The 23,845-nt window shown below is 49.5% G+C and overlaps 1 protein-coding gene across 4 annotated transcripts in view; it reads left to right on the plus strand.

Annotated features, from left to right (window-relative positions):
• Nucleotides 1-23,845, plus strand: part of AUH (AU RNA binding methylglutaconyl-CoA hydratase) — a 206,920-nt gene that overhangs the window by 177,368 nt on the left and 5,707 nt on the right. For all 4 annotated transcript variants that reach the window (XM_080669181.1, XM_080669179.1, XM_080669180.1 and 1 more), the window contains 2 exons: nt 17,931-18,118; nt 21,747-21,797. In XM_080669181.1, the coding sequence (XP_080525307.1) occupies nt 17,931-18,118; nt 21,747-21,797 (239 nt within the window). The remainder of the gene's footprint in view (nt 1-17,930; nt 18,119-21,746; nt 21,798-23,845) is intronic.

Genomic DNA, 23,845 nt, shown 5'->3' on the forward strand with positions numbered 1-23,845 from the left:
ATCTAATAAAAGAGTAATATGCAAATTGACTGTCACTCCACACAAGATGGCTGCCACAAGATGGCCTGCAGGGGAGGGCAGTTAGGGGTGACCAGGCCTACAGGGGAGGGCAGTTAGGGATGACCCGGCTGGCAGAGGAGGGAAGTTGGGGGCGACTGGTCCTGCAGGGAAGGGCAGTTGGGGGGGACCCAGGCCTGCAGGGGAGAGCAGTTGGGGGGTGGGCAGGCCTGCAGGGGAAGACAGTTAGGGGTGACCAGGCCTTCAGGGGAGGGCAGTTAAGTGTGACCAGGCCTGCAGGGGAGGGCAGTTAGGGCAATCAGGCTGGCAGGGGAGCAGTTAGGCATCAATCAGGCTGGCAGGGGAGTGGTTAGGGGGTGATCAGGCTGGCAGGCAGAAGTGGTTAGGGGCAATCAGGAAGGCAGGCAGGTGAGCAGTTGGGAGCCAGCAGTCCTGGATTGTGAGAGGGATGTCCAACTGCCCATTTAGGCCCGATCCTACCTCGAGGGGTCCCAGTTTGGAGAGGGTGCAGGCTGGGCTGAGGGACACCCCCCCCCCCGTGTGCACGGAATTCGTGCACCGGGCCTCTAGTTGTCCTATAATGTTCTTTTTGTTTTTGTAATGTTTTTGGTTTTGGTGTTAGAGTAATGCTCATCTTGTAAAAGGAGCTTTGGAGCCTTTCCTTCTCTTCGGTTTTTGGAATAATTTCAAAGGATAGGTGTAAATTCTTCTTTGAATGTTTGGTAAAATTTACCTGTCAAGCTCTTTGATCCAGGACTTTTGTTTTTGGGAGGTGCTTGATTACTGATGCAATTTTGTTAGTAGTCATTCAGATATTTTGTTTCTTCATGATTCAGTCTTGGAAGATTGTATATATCTAGTAATTTTTCCATTTCTTCCAGATTGCCCAATTATTTTGCATATAAATTGTTTATAGTAATTTCTTATAATCATTTGTTACTTCTGCTTTTTTCATTTCGATATTCTGATTTTTCAAAGAAGGATAATAATAATAGTGGCCCCATAGGATTCCTGCACAAAATTATAAGCTGTGTTAAATTACATATTACACAGTGAGTTCTCAGTAAATGGTGGTTTGTTTGTTTTTTAATCCTCACCTGAGGATATTTTTCCATTGCTTTTTAGAAAGAGTACAAGGGAGGGAGGGAGGGGGATGAGAGAGAGAGAAAGAGAGAGGTAGGGAGAGGGAAAGAGAGAAACATTGATGTGAGAAAGACACATCAATTGGTTGCCTCCTGCACACGCCCTGACCTGGGCCGGGGTTCGAGCCTGCAACTGAGGTATGTGCCCTTGACCAGAATCAAACCAGGGACACTTCAGTCCGTGGGCCAAAGCTCTACCCACAAAGCAAAACCAGCCAGGGCCAGAATCTGCAAATTTTTATTATGTGACATGCTTTTGATAAGGAAAATAAAAAGTATTTAAATCTTCATGTCCACTCCATAGCTTAGTCATTATTAATATTTTCAAATAGTATTACACACAGTGTTTTTAACAATAAGATTTTGCTGTGATTTTACTTATTCATGTGTCTTGTGTTATACATAGAGAAAATATCTGGATATTGAGTATTTTCCACTTATCTGCCCTTTACTCCCCTCATTTAATGAAAACATAAAACATCAAGGTTTAATTTTTATGAAATACAGTCAGCCTGTTACTCTTCTTGTTGATCAATGCGTTTTGGAAAGATAACGTTAAGTCAGGGCACCTGGGCACACTGTTGTGTGGTTCACTTCCCTCCTGATTGTAGTTGGCAAAGGCTGTGCTTCTCGGGGCGTGCTTTCCAGCGGGGCTTCTTCAGCAGTATACGCTTTTTCACTCTCCTTCTCTGTTATTTTTAAAAGATGAAGAGTTAACATGTTTGTTCAGCTCCTTGATTTTGAAAGAATGAAAGATGATTTTGAAGTTTTGGAAAATACTCTCTGAGTGTGACCTGGGCAATACCTTTTTGAGAAAGGACAGATGGGCAGAAGAAAAAACCTTTACAGTGTGTTTTGCTGAGTCAGCTTAAGTCCTGCGGTCGGCAGCCTCCACTGCTCACAGCCATGTGCCACCCCTCACCAAGGCTGGTCGTCCTGACTCACTTGTGGCAGAAGTGCCGGGAAGTCACTTCTCAGGTGGGTTATGAGAAGACCGGCTCCGTCCTGTGCACTCTCTGTCTTGAATTGCTCACCTTGGGGAGGAGCACATGCCATCTGAAGAGGCAGCCCTGTGGAGTGCTCGTGTGGGGAGGACTAAGAGGGTCTGCCCGCCACGGGTGAGTGAGCTAGAGGACTGCAGCTCCTGAGGGATGCGGAGCCGGAAGGTCCAGCCACACCACTCCTGGGTTCCTGACCCAAACTGAAAGAATAAATGTGTGTTGTTTTAAGCCATTGAGTTTTGGGGTGGCTTACAGTGCACATTAAGTAACTGAAACAGTGCTTCTTGTTTAATCATTAGCGATGGGAAATAGATTCTTCCTAAAGCCTAAACTGCGTGGTTCATGTGCTACCATAGTACCATCTGTTTGGTTAGGTAATAGTATTGCATAATTCTTTTCAGTGTTTAAGAGATCTTTTAAAACGTTTATAATGGTAGATAGAACTCAGAGGGGTGGAATTCCTTCATATCTGTAGATATGAAGCTGTTAAATTTGCTAACTCATTTCACCATTTGTATGCTTCATCCAGTGATGTGATGTGAAACATGATAAATATCACTGTATTAAACAAAACTAATCAAGAATTTTCTTTAAGGCTCTCAGGAATATACATATATGTAGACCTACTCATATTCATTTGATACCATGATTATATACATCTATAATAATGAAAGCGTAATATGCTAATTAGACCAGATGTCCTTCTGGACGAAGCTGGGGCTGTGAGGGAAGCCCAGATCCCGGGTGCCTGCTGGTAGCCGGAGAGAAGCCAGCCCAAGTCCCGGGTGCCAGAGGGAAGCCAGTGCCAGCAGCCGGGGGAAGGAAGGCCTATTCTTGCACGAATTTTGTGCTTCGGGCCTCTAGTATATTTATAAGTAATCTAAAAAGGCAGTAATAGTAATTTGTGAATATATACCACTAGATAGAAATCAGAATACAGAAGAGTCCATTGAATCACTTCCATTAGTTTTATTTTCTCTGGGAAGTTACTGTATTTAACTTCAAGCCTGGGGTGGGATTATGTTGAAGGCTGTACAAAAGATCCCCGTTTTGATCCAGTTTGCAGATAACCACTTCCCTTGCATTTGGTGCATGTGTATTGTAAGAACAGACAAATCCTTGGTTTCCGGATGTCTCCCTTCTCCTCATTTTGGCATGACAGAGGTTACCTAGACCGTGGCACATAGTCTGTTGCTGGGGCGTGCAGACATGCACCTCGGCAGCATTGCGTGTTGAAGTGAACTATACAGAGCTGAACAGGTTTCTTTGGTTTTGCAACAGAAACAAACATCACGATCAGAAAGGTGCTCCTGGGAGGCTTACGAGCAGGAGAGCAGGCTTGACGTCGTACCATGGCTGCTGGCATGTGCTGTTCACATTTAACTTGATTAACATTTACTCAAATCAAAACATCAGCCCACTAGCCACGTTGCAAGTCATCACATGTGGCTAGTAGCTTCCTCCCGTGTCGGGCAGCCCAGACACAGGCCATGTTTACCCTCATAGGGACTGTGATCTGCCTTCACAGCTTCAGACAGGCTTGCCGAAGTCTTTGCTTGAACTGATGAAGCCAGCCATTTCCTTCATCTTCCCATTGCTCCTCAAGACACAGCTGCAAGAGAGGCTTGACTCTGGCCAAGGCCATTTGCCTGGGCTGTGCTGGCGGGGAGGGAGCTTTGGCTGGAGTGGCCAGGGTAGATGGCAGGGGAGTGTGGAGTGCTGGTGGGTCGTTTTGATTAGATTTTACCTTTCATCTTGCTATAACAATATATTTTTCAGAAATTAAAAAAAAGATATAGCAGTGCCTCAGCAAATATTTGTTGTGAAAAGCACATGTTCATATCCTATATAATAAAGAAATAATATGCAAATTGACCGTGATGCCCTCACAAGATGGCTGCCTACGACCAGGCTGGCAGGGGGGCTAATGAGGGACGACCAAATTACTGAACAAGCAGGCTGTGTGGGGTGACCAGGCTGGCAGGGGGTTTAGTGAGGGACGACCAAACGACTGAACAAGCAGGCTGCGTGGGGCGACTAGGCCGGCAGGAGGGTTAGTGAGGGATGACCAAACGACTGGACAGCAGGCTGTGTGGGGTGATCAGGCCAGCAGGGGGGCCGTGAGAGGCAACCAGGCCAGCTGGGGGGGGCAGTTAGGGGTGACCAGGCCAGCGGGGGGGGGGGCAGTTAGGGGCGACCAGACCAGCACACAAAGGCAGTGAGGGGCGATCAGGCTGGGGGGGCGGTAGTTAGGGGCGACCAGGCAAGCAGGCAGGTGAGCGATTAGGAGCCAGCGGTGCAGGATTGTGAGAGGAATGTCCTGGATTGGAGAGGGTTCAGGCTGGGCTGAGGGGACCACCCCACCCCCCCATGCACGAATTTCATGCACCCGGCCTCTAGTTTTTAAATAAATGTAATTTTGTACTTAATGAATAATACTTTGGTATATCTCAGTGATCAGCAAACTGCGGCTCTGTTGACTAATGAGATTGCCGACCACTGCGTAAGGCATTACCCTTGCCCAGAAGTTTTGACTTCAGGTTAAAGACATTAGTACATTATTAAAATGGTTTTTTAAGTGTTTTTCCCTAAGGCAGTGGTCGGCAAACTCATTAGTCAACAGAGCGGCAAACCAAGGCTCACGAGCCGCATGTGGCTTGCGTGCCGCAGTTTGCCGACCACTGGTATATCTCTTTCTCTATCAGTGAAGGGGATAGTAGTCAAGAATGCTTTCTGTAATAAATACTAATGAAAGCTGTATCACAGAAGTTTTAGTTTCTTGCCTCTCAGCTTATTTTGATTTGGAAAAAAAATGTTTCTGTCCAATCTTTTTAGTTGCCGTACTTCTTAAACTTTGTTAAGCTATTGCTGATGCTCCTTTCACGTAAGCCACATAGAGGTCAAGCTGATGTATCCAAGTCCTGCAGTACTGGATTTAACCAGTTAGGTTTTCCTCCTCACTTATTCCTGTCCTGTTTCTCTCCCTCTCCTGCTTTCCTCCCCCTTCTTTCCTCTCTCCCCCTCCCTCCCTCGCCCTGTGGGTATGTTTCCTCATGGCTTTACAACATCTTACAAAGCCTCAGGGAATAGAAAGTATTACAACACTTTAAACATTGGTCACGGATTGAAGGATAAATATTTTTATGCTTTTTGCATGACTGTGACACATCTATTAGGAGACCAGTAAGCATGCCATGTTTGTTTATGTAGCACAGTCCTCTCTGACCCTGGTGTTTCATTGTGAAAGGAAGTCAGTTTTGTAAGCATCTAGCCCAGATCGAGGGAGACAGCACTTGCCCAATGCCCTCTGGTAGACTCCACAGTGATCAGGCACAGGGGCGCTGAAACCCATAGCCTGCGGTTCTGTAGCGTTCCCTCCACGGCTCTAGGAAAAATAAATAACCTTAGGTGAGCCTCTCTGTTCGTGAGGGGGATTTACAAGTAATTCAAAGGTGACATCGATTTGTAGAAATCAGAGATCACTTCTGATCCTATCAACAGATGCCCTAATGCAGTATCTACACAACTTTCAGCTTAAAGTGTTTGCTGTAAGGGTCCCCCTTTGTCATACGGCTTCCTTTTCCATGAAGTCATAAGAAAAGGGAAGCATAAAGGCTAAAAGAGAATCCCTCAAAATAAAAACAAAACATACTTGCTGTCTTCTCCCTTGTAAATATTACAAAAACCTAATTTATAATCCAAAGCCATAAGTTATGTTCTGTGATTTACATTTTACATTGCAATTGATTGTCAGATGTCAAACAAGGCTTGTTTTTCAAATTATTTAGATACAGACAAATATAACTAAAGGAAAGCAGCATCTGAATGTGGGGTGGCTGCCGCCCCTCCCGGGGCCTGGGGCCTGGGGCCTGCAGCAGGGCAGGAGGCGCAGGGAGACTGGAGGCCGGGCATTCCATTGCTTGCCTTCCCGGCACAAACCGAGTGCTGCGTTTAAGCCACTGTTGAGCTAGAGGTGGCTGCTTTCAGTTCGTTGTAAGTGGTGTAAGCCCAGGACACCATTACCTGGGGGCGCGGGATTTGAACAGGAATATGACATTTCAAATCCAAATAGTACATAAGCATAAAACATTTTGCTACATAATTAAATAGTGCCAGCCATTTCATGTTTCCTTAGAGCAGTGGTTCTCAACCTTTCTAATGCCACGACCCTTTAATACAGTTCCTCATGTGGTGCCTGTGGTTGAGAACCACTGCTGTAGAGCCTAAGACCATCGGAAAACACAGATATTTACATTACGATTCATTAACAGTAGCAAAATTACAGTTATGAAGTAGCAACAAAAATAATTTTATGGTTGGGGGTCACCACAGCATGAGGAACTGTATTAAAGGGTTGCGGTTAGAAAGGTTGAGAACCACTGCCTTAGAGGGAGAGCCCCAGGTTTATTTCCTCTGCTGCGTCAGAACACTCGGCAAGAAGTGGGCCTTGCCCCTCCAGTAGCTGCATGGGAGCCAGGCCTGAGCAGCGAGGTGGAAGCGAGGTTGTTGGTTGGGACTTGATCAGCACCCTCTGCCCTCCCCCTTCTTCCTTCCTGCTGCCGGTTTGCAGACATGCTGGATGGCAAGGCTCCAGCAGCCGTTTAGACCATGCGATCACCCCTGGAGAAGAGAAATCAGGCCGAAGGCAGAGAGGACATTAGAGGACGGCCATCGGGATCTTATGCAGCCCCAGCTTTGGGAAGACTGGTCCCAGAATTTTGTGGTCGATGCATAAAGTTTCAAGGAAGTGGTTGAATCAAAGCAGTAAAACTGTAGATCTTGTTGAAGATGCTGAGTATAAGCAGGTGGGCAGTGCCAGGGGAGGATTTGGTGGCGTCACCTAGCGCGGCTCACTGCCAACAGCTACCTCCACGTCCTCGTGATGCTCACTCGACGCTCGTCATCTGTTGGGAAGCATGTGCGGAACTTGCCTGCGAGCTCACGGCCATGGAGTGAGCGTGCTCATGCGGTGAGCAGGGTCAGGGGTCAGATGCCACTCCATTGAGGAGCAGGGCTTGACGTGGCTTCTCGGGCTGGGAGGAGATTGATTTTCTATTCAATGGGTTTTAAAACACAGAAAACCTGTCCGGGGAACTGTGACAAACCCTTTTTACAGGCCAGTTGTGCTATCCCCAGGGCCGAAGTTCAGCTGTGATTGTATCGGCAGAAGTCTTTTCCTTCTTCCCGTCTGAGCCCAGTGTTCCCCCCGTCCCCATAATGCCCTGGCTTGCACATTACCCACAGCATCTCCATTCTGAATCTAGATTTCCTACACCTCACTGCAGCATCTGCACCTGTCAGCTCTCCTGACCTCACTGACCATCACGTCCATGGACACGCTCACTAGCCACGCCCTCCTCTCCCTGCCCAGTTTAGACGTTAGGCTCCTTTGTGATGATGGCTTCTTTAAGATGACTGCCTACCTTCACACCAGCCTCATTGGGGATTGTTAGGGTTAAATGAGCAGCTTCATATGCAGGCCATGTCTGCTCAACAAAGGTCAACTCTTGCCATTACTTGGCTTCTCTCCTCTTCCTATACTTGTCCAGCCAAGTTGCAGCTTCTCTGCCTGTTCTGTGCTGACTCAGCTTATGACCACAAATCTCAGATGTGCAATTCATCCTGCCCAGAAGCCCCACCATATTTCTCCAACGTGTTTGTCTGCCACTCTTCAAAACGTGTGTCCAAATCTCCTTCCTCAGTCCATCTGTACTCCCAGATGTTTTTGGTACAAATAACAGGAATCCCATTCCAGGTAGCTTAGGCGGAAGGAAATACCTCGTAATACCCCCGACTGCGGCAGGGCCAGTACTGTAAGCTCAGCAGCTCAGTGATGTCTTTCTGCTGCACCATCTTCAGTTTGCGGATTCAACTTTTGCTGGCTCCCCTCCCGGTCATGAGGTGGTGCCGTGCTCCAGGTGTCCCATAGAGACATGACTGCATCGAGGAAGAAGCCTGCTGATTCCTGGGCATCTTCCTTTCAGTGAGGAGGTCTTTCCTGGGAGACCCTGGGGAGTGTGGGGGTTGATGTCCGGAAGCGGTTGGCTGTAGCTGAGCACCACCTCCCCTGCTCTCTGCCACCGTGGTCCACTTCAGGGGCCACTGCTCAGGCCCTCACTGGCTCCTCCTCGGCTCCTTATCTGTGAGCAGTCTCCCTGGGTGACCTATCCAGACCCTTGGCTTTGAGTGCCATCTATATGGTAGTGATCATTGATAAACAGCCTGTATATCCAATCACATGCCTGACTGCCCACGTACATACCCTAAAGGCATACTTAACATGACCAGAGCACACCCATCCCTCCTCTCTCTCAGTGTCAGCAAGTACACCACCTTCTATGCATGCACTTACACCAGAAATCCGGGCTTTGCATTGATTTCCTTTTCTCACACCCATTTCATCAGCATTTTTGGGTAACACTTGCCCAAATCTCAGCCCCTTCCCCTTCCTTCACTGCCCTGTTCAGTCCAGTCTGCCATCACACCACACTTGGGCAGAACTGCAGCCCCTGGGCACCCTGCTTTTATCTTGGCCCTGTCATCTCTTCCAAGCTTCCAAAGCATCTTCTAAAACACAGACCACGCCACTTTCCACTCAGAACCCTCCAGAGGCGGGGTGTGGATAAAGATGTAAAACTACCTGCGTCTGAGTGATCTGCACCCCGACTGTCAGCCCCTCTCTGCCACTCCCCTCGCATCCTCCTCCTCCAGCAGCTTCAGGGGCCTCCTTCCTGGTCCTCGAACATGCTGAACGTGCTTCCCCTCAGGCCTTCGCGCGGCTGATCTCATCGTCCCTGTCCTGCCTGATCTTCACGTGCTGCCTCGTTAGCATTCAGGTGCGGGCTTCATACTTCTCCATCGGGTTCTCCCCACCACCCAATCTCAGTTCACCATCTAGAGAGGAGCTCAGAGCTTGCCCTGCCTTACTTCTCTCTGTAACACTTCGCTCTTTCCTCAGTGCCTGTTTGCTGCCTCTTTCTTTTCTCTCTGCCTTTAAGAGAATAAACTTCATAAGACAGGATGGTCTCTGGGTGCTCCACTGCTAGTTCAGCACCTTGGACAGTGTCTGCAAATGTTAGGTCACTCAGCCAATACCTTGAACAAATGGGTTTTATTTGCAAAGAGTAAAACATGAACTCCCATTGAGCTTTATCTATTTTTGAAAGAGAAAAGCAAAACTAGTTATGTTATTGCATCATTCATGATGCTGAAGAGCGTGTAACAGAAATGGCATCTGGCCACCCTAAATGGACAGGAACTTCCTTGTAAGGTTTCCAGCCTCAGTGCCTGGCTAAGAGCGGCGCTCAGAGCACAGAATGGAGACAGTGGGACAGAGAGCCCACACCGTGGCTGGGTCACAGTACAGGAATCATCAGCAGGTCTTCACATCGCTGCCGCGGCATTGCCTGTGAGCTCAGAAAGTCTCCGTGTCACAAGCTCACCCATTCAGGACCCAGTCCTGAGGGTAACAGCAGCGGACCAGACCTGACTTGGATGCCTGCAGCTGGACCAGGGCAGAGAGCAAGATCAGCCCTCAGCCCCCGTTGGTGGGACCTTCCATTGTCCCAGGCTGCAGGCAGGTGGGGATGTTCCTCCAAAAGAAAGACCAGGGTTTTCCTGTGTTAGTGGAGGCAGTGGAGGCTGAGCAGCCAGTGCAGGCACTGAGAGCTGAGGGAACTTGTTATGCAGTTTCTGAGTCTGTTGGTGCCCTACCGCAAGCAGTATGAACATCTGCTTAATCCTTCGTCTCCTTGGCTCACAGTGACCAGAGCTTGTGCTAGAGAATGACCTTCTCACGACACTGCAGAAGGCACTCTCGGATGCTCAGTGGCTTCCTGTCACCCTCAGAGTAGACCCGGGTCAGCCAGGTGCCCCATGATCTGACCCTCCCACCCAAGGCTGCTTCTGCTGCCACACATGCCTTCCTGTCTCCTCTGCCTCAGCCGGTCACCTCAGAGCCCCTGGCAGAGCCATGGGTGCTGTGCTCCTGACCCCACGCCTGCTGTCTGTGGGTTTCTGTAGGCGCCATGTGTGCTGGTTGCAAGCTTCCCACAGAAGCGTGAGCTTCGGGACCAGGGGCTTGGTTTAACCCACAGCTCTGTCCACACGCCCAACAGGAAGATGCAGTAAGCACTGGAATGAAGGAACAGATGTGTTGTCACTTGGAAATTGGTTCCAGAAGAGGAATCCACAGGGCAGGGCTGCTCCAGGCGGCCAGCGCTCTTGGTGATGTCACTGCCACTGCTTTCCCCGTCACCTGCCATCACGTTCCCAGCGGTGGCTCCGCAGGGCCCCCTGTCTCTGTGTGAATGCTGGAGCTGCGGAAGTGCAGAGCCTAGGCTGCCTCAGACCCCAAGGCCAGCTTGTTTAGAGCCAGGCAGGAGCCTTGGCGACGGCCATTCCCAGCATCCCCATTAGAAGGCAGGGCTCTCAGCCCCTCCCTGTTCCTCTGCTGCACCACGTCAGGGTCATGCCCCCCAGGAGGCCTGCTTGGTAGGTGATAAAGGAACTGGGAACAGTTGGGTTTTGTGGAAGCAAAACGTGCTGTAAGGTCACTGCCCCCAGGAGCGGTGAGGTGCGTGGCGCTCAGCGGTAGCTGCGGTTCTGGCCCGTGGGCTTGGCTCCTGCACTTGGTAGTGCGGTGGGCGCTGCAGGGCGCCCGTGTGTGAGCTGCTCGCGGACACCTTGGTATCTGAGGACATGGCCAGCCCAGGGAAGCCGAGGCTTCCTGAAGCCACAGTGCTTCCTGGGAACGTGGGCAGGAAGTGGCTCGGATGTTTGCGCTCAGTGGCTGGCTCTGTGTCTCTGTACTGTGGCCGTGTTCCTAGTCCAGTGTCATATGACCACACAATGCAGAACGTTGGGAAATGATAAGCGGAGCTGACTCCATAGAGACACATACTGTGTGGGCATATCTGATACATGTATGTACCGGTTTATACTGTGTACTGTTTTACCAAATAAGTTCAGACCATGCATTCATTTCATAATTTGCACTTTAGTTATCACATAGTAGGTAAGAACCAGACCCGGGTAGGTTTGAGCCCTATTCCTGCGATCTGACTCAGTGCCCGAGGGCAGGTTCTCTGCTGGAGGCTGTGGGCTGGACACTACGAGAATGTGAAAGTGTCAGAGCACTGGGGTCCTGCTTGTGGGAGGGCTGTTGTCAGCGGGGGACCATTTTGTTTAACTCCATTGTTTAAATTTGTCAGTCCCTAAGAGTGTATCTAGAGATGGCACCTGAGCGATCCTGAACTTGATGCCCGTGAGAACGACACCCAACTCTGCTAATATTAGAATTTAATATTCAGAATTAATAAAAGGTGCAGTAGGATGAATTCCCTCTAGTGCACCTGTTTGCATTTGAACTTAAAATCGCCCTTTTCCTTTCACACCAGGTCTGGGCACTTCTTGTCCGGGTTCCGAGATGGGGTGCCACACTGAGCCCGCCTCCCTAGCAAGGTGGTGTGTGTTTGCTTCCAAGCCGGGGCAGCATGTTGGCTGAGAGTTTCTATTTAGGGAACTGCTCCTGAACATATCCCCCGCACATGCTTCATTTCTGCGGTTTCGGCTCACACCTTCAGGATTAACTGAGAAAGGCAAACTGAACAGGCCACGTCGTTTTTATGATACTTGAAATCACAAGTTGTGTATTCCTGGCGGCGGAGGGGCGGCTGTCTTCACTCCACCAACGCAAAAGCAGGTCCGCGACCAGTGTCCGATCTCTGCAAACGGACTGCGCAAGGAAGGTGGGCCCGGCAGTTTTCCTGAGAAACCACGTTAGCCAGGCGTCGGCTCAGGCCTGTGTTTGCGTAACTACTTAAGACAGCCCCTTTCAAAAAATGGCTGGGAAGACGGCGATTCTACCTGGAAAAGGATGAAGCTGGACCCATTCTTTACACCATGTACAAAAATTACCTAGAAGTGGATCAAGGACCTTAATGTAAGAATGGAAGCTACAACACTCTTAGAAGAAAGCGATGGGAAAGCTCAGTGGCATTGACCTGGCCATGATTTTCTGGACATGACACCAAAAGCACAGGCAACAAAAGAAAAAATAGATTAGGTTTCATCAAAATAAAAACTTCTCTGCGTCAGACACTGTCAGAGTGAAAAGGCAACCCATGGAAATACTTGCTGATCATTTAGCTCAGGGGTGGGGAACCCTTTCTCTGCCAAGGGCCATTTGGATACTTATAATTTGCAGGGCAGACAAAATTATCAACTTAAAAATTAGCCTGAATATTTGGTCAAACATTTAATTAACTGATCCCTAATGCCTTGGCAGGGCCAGACCAAATGACTTTGTGAGCTTATAGGACAGGCCGGGCATTCCCCACCCTTTATTTAGCTGAAAAGGGATTAATAGTCAGAATATAGAAAGAATTCCTACAACTTAAAAACTTTAGTAAGAATGAGTAGATTAAACAATTAAAAATGGGCAAAGGACTTAAGTAGACTTTTCGCCAAAAAAGAAGATACAAATGACTAATAAGCACATGGCAACATTAGGAGTTTTCGGGAAATGCAAATCAGAACCACAATGAGGTGCCACTTCACACCATAGTGTGGCTGCTATTAAAATAAAACAACAGAAAGTAATGGGTGTTACTATGGCAAAACGGAGCATCGTGCCCTCTTGACGGGAATGTAAATGGTGCAGCTGCTAAGGAAGACAGTGTGGCTGTTCCTCAAAAAAGTAAACATGAAACTCCTCCAGGATCCAGCCAAAGCCAAAGAACTGAAAGCAGGTTTCAAACAATCGTGCACACATATCCATAGCGGCTTTGCACCTAATAGCCAAAAGGTGGAAACAACCCAACTGTCCATCAGCGAATGAATACACAAGATGTAGCATACCCATACGATGGAGTATTATTCAGCCTTGCAGAAGAAGGCAGTTCTGATGCATGCTGCGAGCTGGATGAACCTGGAAGACCGGCTGAGTGGAATAACCCTTACAAATGTCGTGTGATTCCTCTTATGTGAAGAGCCCGGAGTAGATGGCTCTGATGTCAACCACCAGCGCCACGTCTTGGGTGCAGTATCCATGGTGACCCAGGTGAGGATCTCCCCCAGGTCCTCTGATGCTTTGTTTTCAGCAGAAAGCACCGGCCTCTCACACTGACACATGCCTCCCAGCATTTAGTTCATTAAGAAAAGCATGGAAATGTGTGCCGCGCAGTTCAGGGGAGTGCGTCTGTTTCCTGGTGTTAGTTTCATGGCTGTTCTTTTGTTAATTTTTACAAAATCCTCATTCCTGGAGGATGTGCTAGTATAAGCAAAATGATATGATAAATGAGCTTAAGCTTTATGGACTTGCAAAATACTGAGTTTCAGCTGAATAAAAAGTGCCACATGAACAATGACCATTGAGGGTCACAGACGTTATTTTGACCAATCTACATTAAACTTTGTACAGAACACCAAGAGGAGTAATTCCCTAATGCTGTGCTTATCATGCTGACTGTATCCGTAAATTCCGCGTCTCCTGGCAGTTCCGCAGCTGCAGGAGTGAACACCGCTCTCCCGTTGCATCACTTATACCCCTGTTCTCACCCGCATCCTTGGAAGCACCATAAGTGTCTTCTCCGTGCAGCTCGCCCCTAAGTTCTCAGATCTGTCTTTCCTGCTCTGGGCAGCAGCATTGCTACGGTTAGATTTACATGTGTCAGTGCTTCACGTTTTTTCAGACATTTTCTGCCATATCGAGTAAAACACTTATGGACTCACCATTTCTGACTGCTTGGGCAGTGTAAACGGAGTGAATAACGACTGCACTTTCCAGAAGCCGCACTCTTTGTGTTCATGTTAAAAAGCAATCCCTGTTGCCCTAGCTGGTTTGGCTCAATGGATAGAGTGTCAGCCTGCGGACTGAAGGGTCTGGGGTTCGATTCTGGTCAAGGGCACATGCCCTGGTTGCAGGCTCGATCCCAAGTGGGGGGTGTGCAGGAGGCAGCCGATCAATCAATAAAATTTTAAAAAATTTAAAAATAATCCCTTTTGAAAATGTTAGCCTTAATCACCCATATTTTCTTTCCTTTTTTAAAAAATATATTTTTATTGATTTCAGAGAGGAAAGGGGAGAGAGATAGAAACATCAATGATGAGAGAGCACCACTGATTGGCTGCCTCCTGCACACCTCACACTGGGGATCGAGCCACAACCAGGGCATGTGCCCTGACCGGGAATTGAACCGTGACCTCCTGGTTCTTACATTGATGCTCAACCACTGAGCTATGCTGGCCGGACCTAAACACCCATATTTTCTAAGTATTGGTCAGGGTTCTTAATATGGTTGCTTAAACCGCATCCTTCCAATGAGGCAGGCTTTGGCTGGGAAACAGGTGGGGATGGCCTGACTTCCCGAAGGGAATATGCTTTCTTGAAACTTGTGGTCTTTATTTTTCATTTTGCCGATGTTGATTGAGGTAAGAAGAGAGACTGCCTTCCTTTGGAAGGTCTAGAGGTGGAGCAGCTGTGAGTGCGGGCAGCCGCCAGGTGCCTTGCGTCCTGCGGCTCACTGTCAGGCAGAAGTTGGTTTTTGTATGGAGTCACCTTCCCAGTTTTAATTGTCGTTGGTAATAATACAGAAAAAAGGTGTAAACTTTGTGGCCAACCCGGACACTTGAGCTTGTGTGCCTTTTCTCCTCTGAAACTTAGCAATCAGCCATTCCTTGTCTCTGGGCCACCAGGGCCTGGGCAGCTACTCTAAGGACAAGGTTTAGATGAATCTTAACAGGGTCCCTGTTTCATATTGAAGCTACCAATAGTGCCTACTCTTTTAAAAAATCTATTTTTAATTTTGAAATATTTGTTTAGGATATATTTTCATTGTTGACAGTGTTACAGATGTCTGCCATTCCTCTCCTTTCACCCCCCTCCACCCAGTCCCCAACCCTCCACCCAGGTCTTCACCACTCTATTGCCCATGTCCATGGGCTATGCATATCTCTCTATATAAAAAGGCAGTGACCGTGATGACTGAAACGACTGTTTGACTGGTCACCATGCGGTGCTAGCATAGATGCATAGACACAGGTAAAGTCTATGAGTGAACTAAGAATGAACAAGACAAATGCTTGCCTTCACGGAGCTCGCACTGTAAGAAGGTTAGGTCAGGAATGAGAATTCAAAACTGCCACCAGCACAGACCTGAGGTGCCGCTTCTCAGAGTGGCCAGAGATACATCTGGGAGCAGACTGGGGGCGTGACTGAAGGGCTGGCGCCGATGTGAAGGTGGGGCCATTCTGGATTTCCCAGAGGAGCTAATGGCTGCCTAGGAGGTGGAGCTTTTGATGCTGACTGGCATAGAAACCAACCAATCAGAACCTAATCTGGGTGAACTGCAAAGGCAGAACCTAAGGTGGGGGCTGAGGAGGGGTTTTAAGGGCAACAGCTGTTTGGTGTAAGGTATAAGAAAGTAGTTCAATTTTTTAATAACCGGTTTGGCAGTATAGTGCATAGGACTGGCTATCAGTCCAAATATAGGTATTATGTATTTTTGTCTGCTAAGAGCATCTCCTCCTACTGAAAAAGGCTTTATTCCCCCCCCCCCCATTTAAGCAATTCTAGACTATATAATCTATCTATACTACTAAAAGGGTAATATACTAATTAGACCAGGTCAACCGGCCATTTTCCAGATGTCCTACTTCCTTCCCGACAAAGCCATGGTGGTGGGGGCCGAGGCAGAGGCAGTTAGGGGCGATCAGGGTGGCAAGGGAGAGTAGTTAGGGGCGAGGTCAGGCTGGCAGGGGGTTGGGGTGATCAGGCCAGCAGGGGAGGGCAGTTGGGGGGGACCAGGCCGGCAGGGGAGGGCCGTTGGGGATGAACTGGCCTGCAGGGGAGGGCTGTTGGGGGCGATCAGGCTGGCAGGGGAGGGCCATTGGAGGCGACCAGGCCAGCAGGGGAGGGCAGTTGGGGTCGACCAGGCTGGCAGGGGAGGGCCATTGGGGGCGACCAGGCTGGCAGGGGAGGGCAGTTGGGGGCATTAGGCAGGCAGGCAGGTGAGTGGTTAGGAGCCAGTGATCCTGGATTGTGAGAAAGTTGTCCGACTGTCTAAACAGGCAGTTGGACATCTCCCAAGGGGTCCAAGATTGGAGAGGGTGCAGGCCGGGCTGAAGGACCCCCCCCCCCCCCCCGCCGCCATGTACAAATTTTGTGCACTGGGCCTCTAGTAAGTATATAAGTTCTTTGGTTTATCTCTTCTTGTCCCCCAACTCCACATCGAGGTATGTCAGTCTGCTCCATGCCCCTTTGTCTTATTTTATTGGTCAGTTCATTTTGTTCATTAGATTCCACAAATAAGTGAAATCCTGTGATATTTTTCTTTCTCTGATTGGCTTATTGCCCTTAGCATAATGCTCTCCAGCTCCATCCATGCTGTTGCAAATGGTAGGAGTTCCTTCCTTTTTACAGCAGCATAGTATTCCATTGTATAGATGTACCACAGTTTTTAATCCACTCATCTGCTGATGGGCACTTGGGCTATTTCCAGATCTTAGCTATTGTAGATTGTGCTGCTATGAACATAGGGGTGCATATATCCTTTCTGATTGGTATTTCTGGTTTCTTGGGATATATTCCTAGAAGTGGGATCGCTGAGTCAAAAGGAAGTTCCATGTTTAATTTTTTGAGGAAACTCCATACTGTATTCCACAGGGGCTGCACCAGTCTGCATTCCCACCAGCAGTGCATAAGGGTTCCCTCTTTTCCACATCCTCGCCAGCATTTGTTGTTTGTTGATGGTAGCCATTCTGGTAGTTGTGAGGTGGTATCTCATTGTGGTTTTAATTTGCATCTCTCTGATGATCAGTGACTTTGAGCATGTTTTCATTTGTCTCTTAAGAATAGTGCCTGCTCTTGTCCCGCTTTCTCTCAAATGAGCTCCCAACCTCAGTGTCAGGCAATTAGTGCTTGCACTGAAAAATAACTCGGCAGCAAGCCCATTTTTATGAGTAACTGTCTGCTTTTATGTTTATTAAATTAGAATTAGTTCACATGTCATTTACTATAAATGATTCTTTAAAAGCACATGAGCTGAATTTCTCAGAATTGATGAGTTTTACCTAAGCCAATGGGCCTGTCCTCGATTCCCCGTGTGTGGCCCAGGCGCAGTGAGCTGGCCCTGTGCACACCTGCTTCCTGCTGGTGAGGACTGGGTTCCATTCGGGAGTTCACTGGTGCGCTGCAAGGAGCAGTCTGTGCCAAGTCTCTTAGTAAAGACAGAATATTCTCAAGTACTTCTTGATGTTAATTTTGTAAACCAACTAGAGACCCAATGCATGAATTTATGCACGGGTGGGATCCCCTGATCACCCCATGACCGGCCAGTGGGAGGGACTGTGGGAGGTTGGCCGGCCGTGACCGTGGGAGGTTGGCTGACCACAGGAGGTTGGCTGTGGGAGCGCACTTACCACCAGGGGGCAGCTCCTGCATTGAGTGTCTGCCACATGGTGGTCAGTTGCCACATGGTGGTCAGTGTGCATCATAGCAACTGGTTGACCGGTCATTCCCATCGTTCCGGTTGTTTGGTCCTATTGGTCACTTAGGCTTCTAGATAGATAGATAGATAGATAGATAGATAGATAGATAGATAGATAGATAGATTAAGAGATTGAATTAGTTTTCCAGTTACTAATTTTGACATACAAACTTATTTATGGCCCTGGTTTATTTTTCTAAATGAAGAAATGAAATATTGAAATGTTAGACCTAATGGGTAGCAGATCATTGCCTGCATTTTCTCTCTCCTCCACTCCACAGGGGGGACACAGCGCCTGCCGCGCGCCATTGGGATGTCCCTGGCCAAGGAGCTCATCTTCTCTGCACGGGTGCTTGATGGCCAAGAAGCCAAAGCAGTGGGCTTGGTCAGCCACGTCCTAGAGCAGAACCAGGAGGGCGATGCTGCCTACAGAAAGGCCTTGGACCTGGCGAGAGAGTTCTTACCTCAGGTACCTCCCATCCTACTTCCTTTTTCCTCTTTTTAGGTAACTTTTATAGCTAACTAACAGAAACAACGATCATTTCACACACCTTAACGTCCTTGACTTGCTTGCCAAGTAGAGAAGTCCATGGCAGCCTCAGAGCTAGAACTAGTTGCTGCGCTGGGTTAGCATCGGCAGTGCAGAGCTGGAACTAGTTGCTGCGCTGGGTTAGCATCGGCAGCGCAGAGCTAGAACTAGTTGCTGCGCTGGGTTAGCATCGGCAGCGCAGAGCTGGAACTAGTTGCTGCACTGGGTTAGCATCGGCAGCCACAGAGCTGGAACTAGTTGCCGCGCTGGGTTAGCATCGGCAGCGCAGAGCTGGAACTAGTTGCTGTGCTGGGTTAGCATCGGCAGCGCAGAGCTGGAACTAGTTGCCGCGCTGGGTTAGCATCGGAAGCCACAGAGCTAGAACTAGTTGCCACGCTGGGTTAGCATCGGCAGCCACAGAGCTAGAACTAGTTGCTGCGCTGGGTTAGCATCGGCAGCCACAGAGCTAGAACTAGTTGCTGCACTGGGTTAGCATCAGCAGTGCAGAGCTAGAACTAGTTGCTGCACTGGGTTAGCATCGGCAGCCACAGAGCTAGAACTAGTTGCTGCACTGGGTTAGCATCGGCAGCCACAGAGCTAGAACTAGTTGCTGCACTGGGTTAGCATCGGCAGCCACAGAGCTAGAACTAGTTGCTGCACTGGGTTAGCATCGGCAGCCACAGAGCTAGAACTAGTTGCTGCACTGGGTTAGCATCGGCAGCCACAGAGCTAGAACTAGTTGCTGCACTGGGTTAGCATCGGCAGCCACAGAGCTAGAACTAGTTGCTGTACTGGGTTAGCATCGGCAGCCACAGAGCTGGAACTAGTTGCTGCACTGGGTTAGCATCGGCAGCCACAGAGCTGGAACTAGTTGCTGTACTGGGTTAGCATCGGCAGCCACAGAGCTAGAACTAGTTGCTGTACTGGGTTAGCATCAGCAGCCACAGAGCTAGAACTAGTTGCTCTACTGGGTTAGCATCGGTAGCGCAGAGCTAACCTGTAGTTGGAGGGGGCCGAGGCTACGCTGCCCACTGTGAGGTGTGTCACAGACACGTTCGCCTTGTGCCAGATCTTCCCAGCCTAGAGGGTTTTGTTGTAAACAGTTAGTGACTCCTCTTTATCCCCAGGGAGCATCAGGTGTTACACCCCTACCTATTTCTGGAGTCAAAACTTCCTCGTGAACTGAGTCACCTACTGCAAACAGCACTCAATCTATTTGGGGTCACGGGTTCCTTGGGAATCTCGTTGTATCCCTTTCCAGAATCCCTCACATTTGTTGGGAGCTTTGCTTCCAGTTTCAGAAGGTGTTCCTGGAATCCTTTGCTGTCAGACAAAGGCCAGGTCTGCTGTGACACACCTGTCCCCAGGGCTGTCAGGGGTGACACACCTGTCCCCGGAGCTATCAGAGGTGACCCACCTGTCCCGGGGCTGTCAGAGGTAACACACCTGTCCCCGGGGCTATCAGGGGTGACACACCTGTTCTTGGGGCTGTCAGAGATGACACACCTGTCCCCGGGGCTGTCAGAGGTGACACACCTGTCCTCGGGGCTGTCAGGGGCTGGTGCTGGTACTGTTTCAGTCCTCCTGGATTAGCGAGTGAGCTTTAAGCTCTCTCAGAGCAGGGCCCTCATATAATCCATTCCCCATGGAAGGCAACAGAGCCTTACACTCTGAATCGATGGAGAGAGAGCAAATAGAAAAGACTGTTATTGTAAATAAAAAAAGACTCTCACTGTAACTTCAGTAATTATATTTCTTGAAAATGTTAGGGAAATGTCAGGGTTAAAGGTTCAGGTGTCAGAAGTCATAGTTTAAATATTGGTTAGCTGACTCCCCCTGGCTCACACCTTCATGGCCCACTCGTCAGGTGAAACCAGGGGGCCTTGAGCCAGGCTAAGGCCTGGTCCCTGTCCTGACAGATGCTCCCACTGGACGGGGTTCAGCTCTACTCCAGAGCTCCATCCTGCGGTCCCGGGTCCTCGCTCCAGAACGTGTCCGTCTCCGAGACCCTTGGGGTGTTGGTGCCGTCACTCTCCTCAGCTCCCCCTGTGCAACCCCCTTCCCCACAACCGCTCCACATGGGAGCACCGCTGGCTTCCCGTGGCGCCTGGGGACCAGCCTCTGAGAACACGAGGCAGAAGCGAACTCCTGTGTCAGGATGATGCCCAGTGACGTCAGCAGATGGCTAACTGTGACAGAGATTGAGAGGTTACACAGCCATCGGAGGGATCATCTTTACTTTATGGTCTTTGTCACTGAACAGTGACTCTTCCAAATAACTGGAAGCTTCTCTGAACTTAGCATTTCCAGGTGACTTCTGTATTGGATGTCACTCCATTTTCCTGTCTGAGAAAAAGGCTCACCTGGATGGAGAGGCATTGGTTTAGTATTCTGGGAGAGCAGCTAAGCAAACCAGCTGGTATCTAAGCCTTTCCAGTTCCCTGAGCCTTGCTGGCCAGGGTGTGGCTGCGGCAGAGCCTGGCGGCCCTGGGAGCATGCTGGACAGCAGCTGGGCCCAGCCCGAGGCCTGAGCGCCACGCCACGGAGCCAGGGACTCCTGAGATAGGGAAGTGTGCCCGCTCCCAGGCCAGGGCCGCCTGCTGGTAAAGGGGTGGACATTCTCAGTGAGAGGAGCTGATGGTTTCTGAAAGGGCACTGCTGAGTGCACACCAGGGTGCAGATCCTGCTGGGAGGGTTCTGAGACTCTGAGATGAGGCCTCCTGAGACATTTGAAGCAGGAGACTCGGGAGGAGACAAGGCGGGCTGGCGAGTGCCTCCAGGGATCTGAGTAGGAGGAGTAGGAGAGCCTCTTCCAGACAGACTTGGTCCAGGGCCCCGCACGCCCTGGGGTCCTTTGCTGTCCCTGTTATTTGAAGCCTACCTTTCATTGTCACTCAAAAGACATTGCAAAGGAGGCCACTGAGTTCTAAAGCGTGGCACACGAGCAGTTTCTGGGGACTCACCTGTGGGTGGATAACCAGCTCCCATCTCAGGGCCTGGGCTCTGGGGACAGGACCCGCTTTCCTTTTCCCAGGAGACAGACACCCAGTTCTTCCTCAGTGACCCTCACATCCAAGGGACTTCCTGGGACTTTGTGCCCTGGCTGGGGCCCTATGGTCACCATTGTGGTTAGTTCTCCAGGCCCTTGGAGGAGACAGCCCGTATCTGAAACACCACACTACCCCCATGGGGATGGATGTCTGAGGATGCTGAGGACCCTGTCACACTCCAGCGGGTGTGGTGTCCTGCCCAACACGCTGTCTTCTTTCCTTTTTTCTTAACTTCCAGGGAGATTTGGTGAAGAAAGGTAAGTCCTGTGCGACCTCCCAGCACACAGCCTGCCAGCTGCGTCCTGCAGAGTCTGCAGCGTACGCGGAGGGGAGCTGTTCCGCTTCCTGCTTAAGGCCTCACATGGCTCCTAGAGAGACTTCTGTCCATCAGCTGCATCTGAACAGCCATGGCTGCCTCCAGGCCTCGGACCCAGCCATGGGAACCTTTGAATTCTGCTGAGATGTACAGCATAATTAGCATGATAGTGATTAAATCTGTTTTTTTATTTTAATTTTAGGGACCTGTTGCAATGCGAGTGGCAAAATTAGCAATTAATCAGGGGATGGAGGTAAGTTTCTTAATGGTTGAGTTTGTTGTTGGAGTAGGTAATGGAGATTTAATTTAAATGAACCATGTTTAGACTTCTACATTATATTTTAACTAGAGGCCCGGTGCACTAAATTAGTGCACCGGGGTTGGGGGCGGTGTCCCTCAGCCCAGCCTGCACCGTCTCCAATCTGGGATCCCTCGAGGGATGCCCAACTTCCCGTTTAGGCCCAATCCCATTGGCCATACTTCTCACAATTCAGGACTGCTGGCTCCCAACCGCTCGCCTGCCTGCCTTCCTGATTGCCCCTAACTGCTTCTGCCTGCCAGCCTGATCACCCCTAACCACTCCCCTGCCAGCCTGTTTGCCCCTAACTGCCCTCCCCTGCAGGCCTGGTCACCCCTAACTGCCCTCCCTTGCCAGCCTGTTTGCCCCTAACTGCCCTCCCCTGCAGGCCTGGTCACCCCTAACTGCCCTCCCTTGCCAGCCTGGTCGCCCCTAATTGCCCTCTCCTGCAGGCCTGGTCCCTCCCAACTGCCCTCCCTTTCAGGCCTTGTTCCTCCCAACTGCCCTCCCCTGAAGGCCTGGTCCCCCCAACTGCCCTCCTCTGCAGGCCTGGTCACTCCCAAATGCCCTCCCCTGCAGGCCTGATTCCCCCTCAACTGCCCTGCCCTACAGGCCTGGTCCCCCCCAACTGCCCTCCCCTGCAGGCCTGATTGCCCCCAACTGCCCTCCCCTGCAGGCCTGATTCCCCCAACTGCCCTCCCCTGCCGGCCATCTTGTGTCCACATGGGGGCGGCCATCTTGTGTGTTGGAGTGATGGTCAATTTGCATATTACCCTTTTATTAGATAGGATGTTCTAAAATATAGCTGTTTCAATGCCACTGTTACTGAAAGCTACTGAGGTTCTTTTTATTTATCTTTATTGTTGAAAATATTACAGATGTCCCTTTTTTTTCCCCATTGACCTCCTCCACTCACCTCCCCACCCCTGCCCCAGGCCTTCACCGCACTATTGTCTGTGTCCATGGGCTGTGCATATATGCATACAAGTTCTTTAGTTAATCTCTTCCCAACCCCGACCCCCGCCTTCCCTCTGAGATTCCGCAGACTGTTCTATACTTCTGTGTCTCTGGGTCTGTTTTGTTCATCAGTTTATTGTGTTCATTAGATTCCACATATGAGTGAGATCATGTACTACTTGTCTTTCTCTAACTGGCTTATTTCACTTAGCATAATACTCATTTAATTCTGCAAATAGGTGTTGTTAGTTAACTCAGTATCATAATCACAGAATTCAGTGATTTCTCTGACGGCTGCACAGCTTGTGGTTTTCCCATTGAGTTAATAGACTTCCTGACTGTAGTCCATGGAGAACCAGAGCAAAGGGCCTTCTGCGCATTGTCAGTGCTGGCACCTTGTTAGCAAACATGCATCGGGGTGCCTGGCTCTGCACTTGCACTCCTGGGTGCTGCCTGCAGGGAGACACGTGAAGCAGGCAGCCAGGCGTGTCCTGGGCCGTCCTGGGTGGGGCTCCGGCAGTGGAGGCCAGGCCAGGCAGGGCAGGCAGCCTTAGTGTGGGCTTGCATTTACAAAGTACTTGATTGGTTTTTAAAATTTTTACATAATAGTAACAATATTTAGTAGCAAACACCTTATGTAACCCTGGCTGTATGCCCTTGCCGTCTCTCTCTCTCTCTCTCTCTCTCTCACTCTCTCTCTCTCTCTCTCTCTCTCTCTCTCACACACACACACACACACACACACACACACACACACACACACACACCACCTCATTTTATTGCACTTTATTGCGCTTCACAGATAATTGCATTTCCATCAACAACCAGGCAAGACCCTCCAGCAGCACAGACATGAGCACTCACTGAAGGCTCAGGTGATGGCTAGCATTTTTAGCAATAAAGTATGTTTTAATGAAGAAATGCACATTCATTGTTCTTTTAGGTATAGTGCTATTGCACGCTTAATGGACTACAGTGTTGTGTAAACCTAACTTTTATATGTGGTGGGAAACCAAAAAATTGTGTGACTTTATTGTGATATGTGC

The sequence above is a fragment of the Plecotus auritus genome (assembly GCF_963455305.1).
Source record: "Plecotus auritus genome assembly, chromosome: 5".
Lineage (NCBI taxonomy): Eukaryota > Metazoa > Chordata > Mammalia > Chiroptera > Vespertilionidae > Plecotus > Plecotus auritus.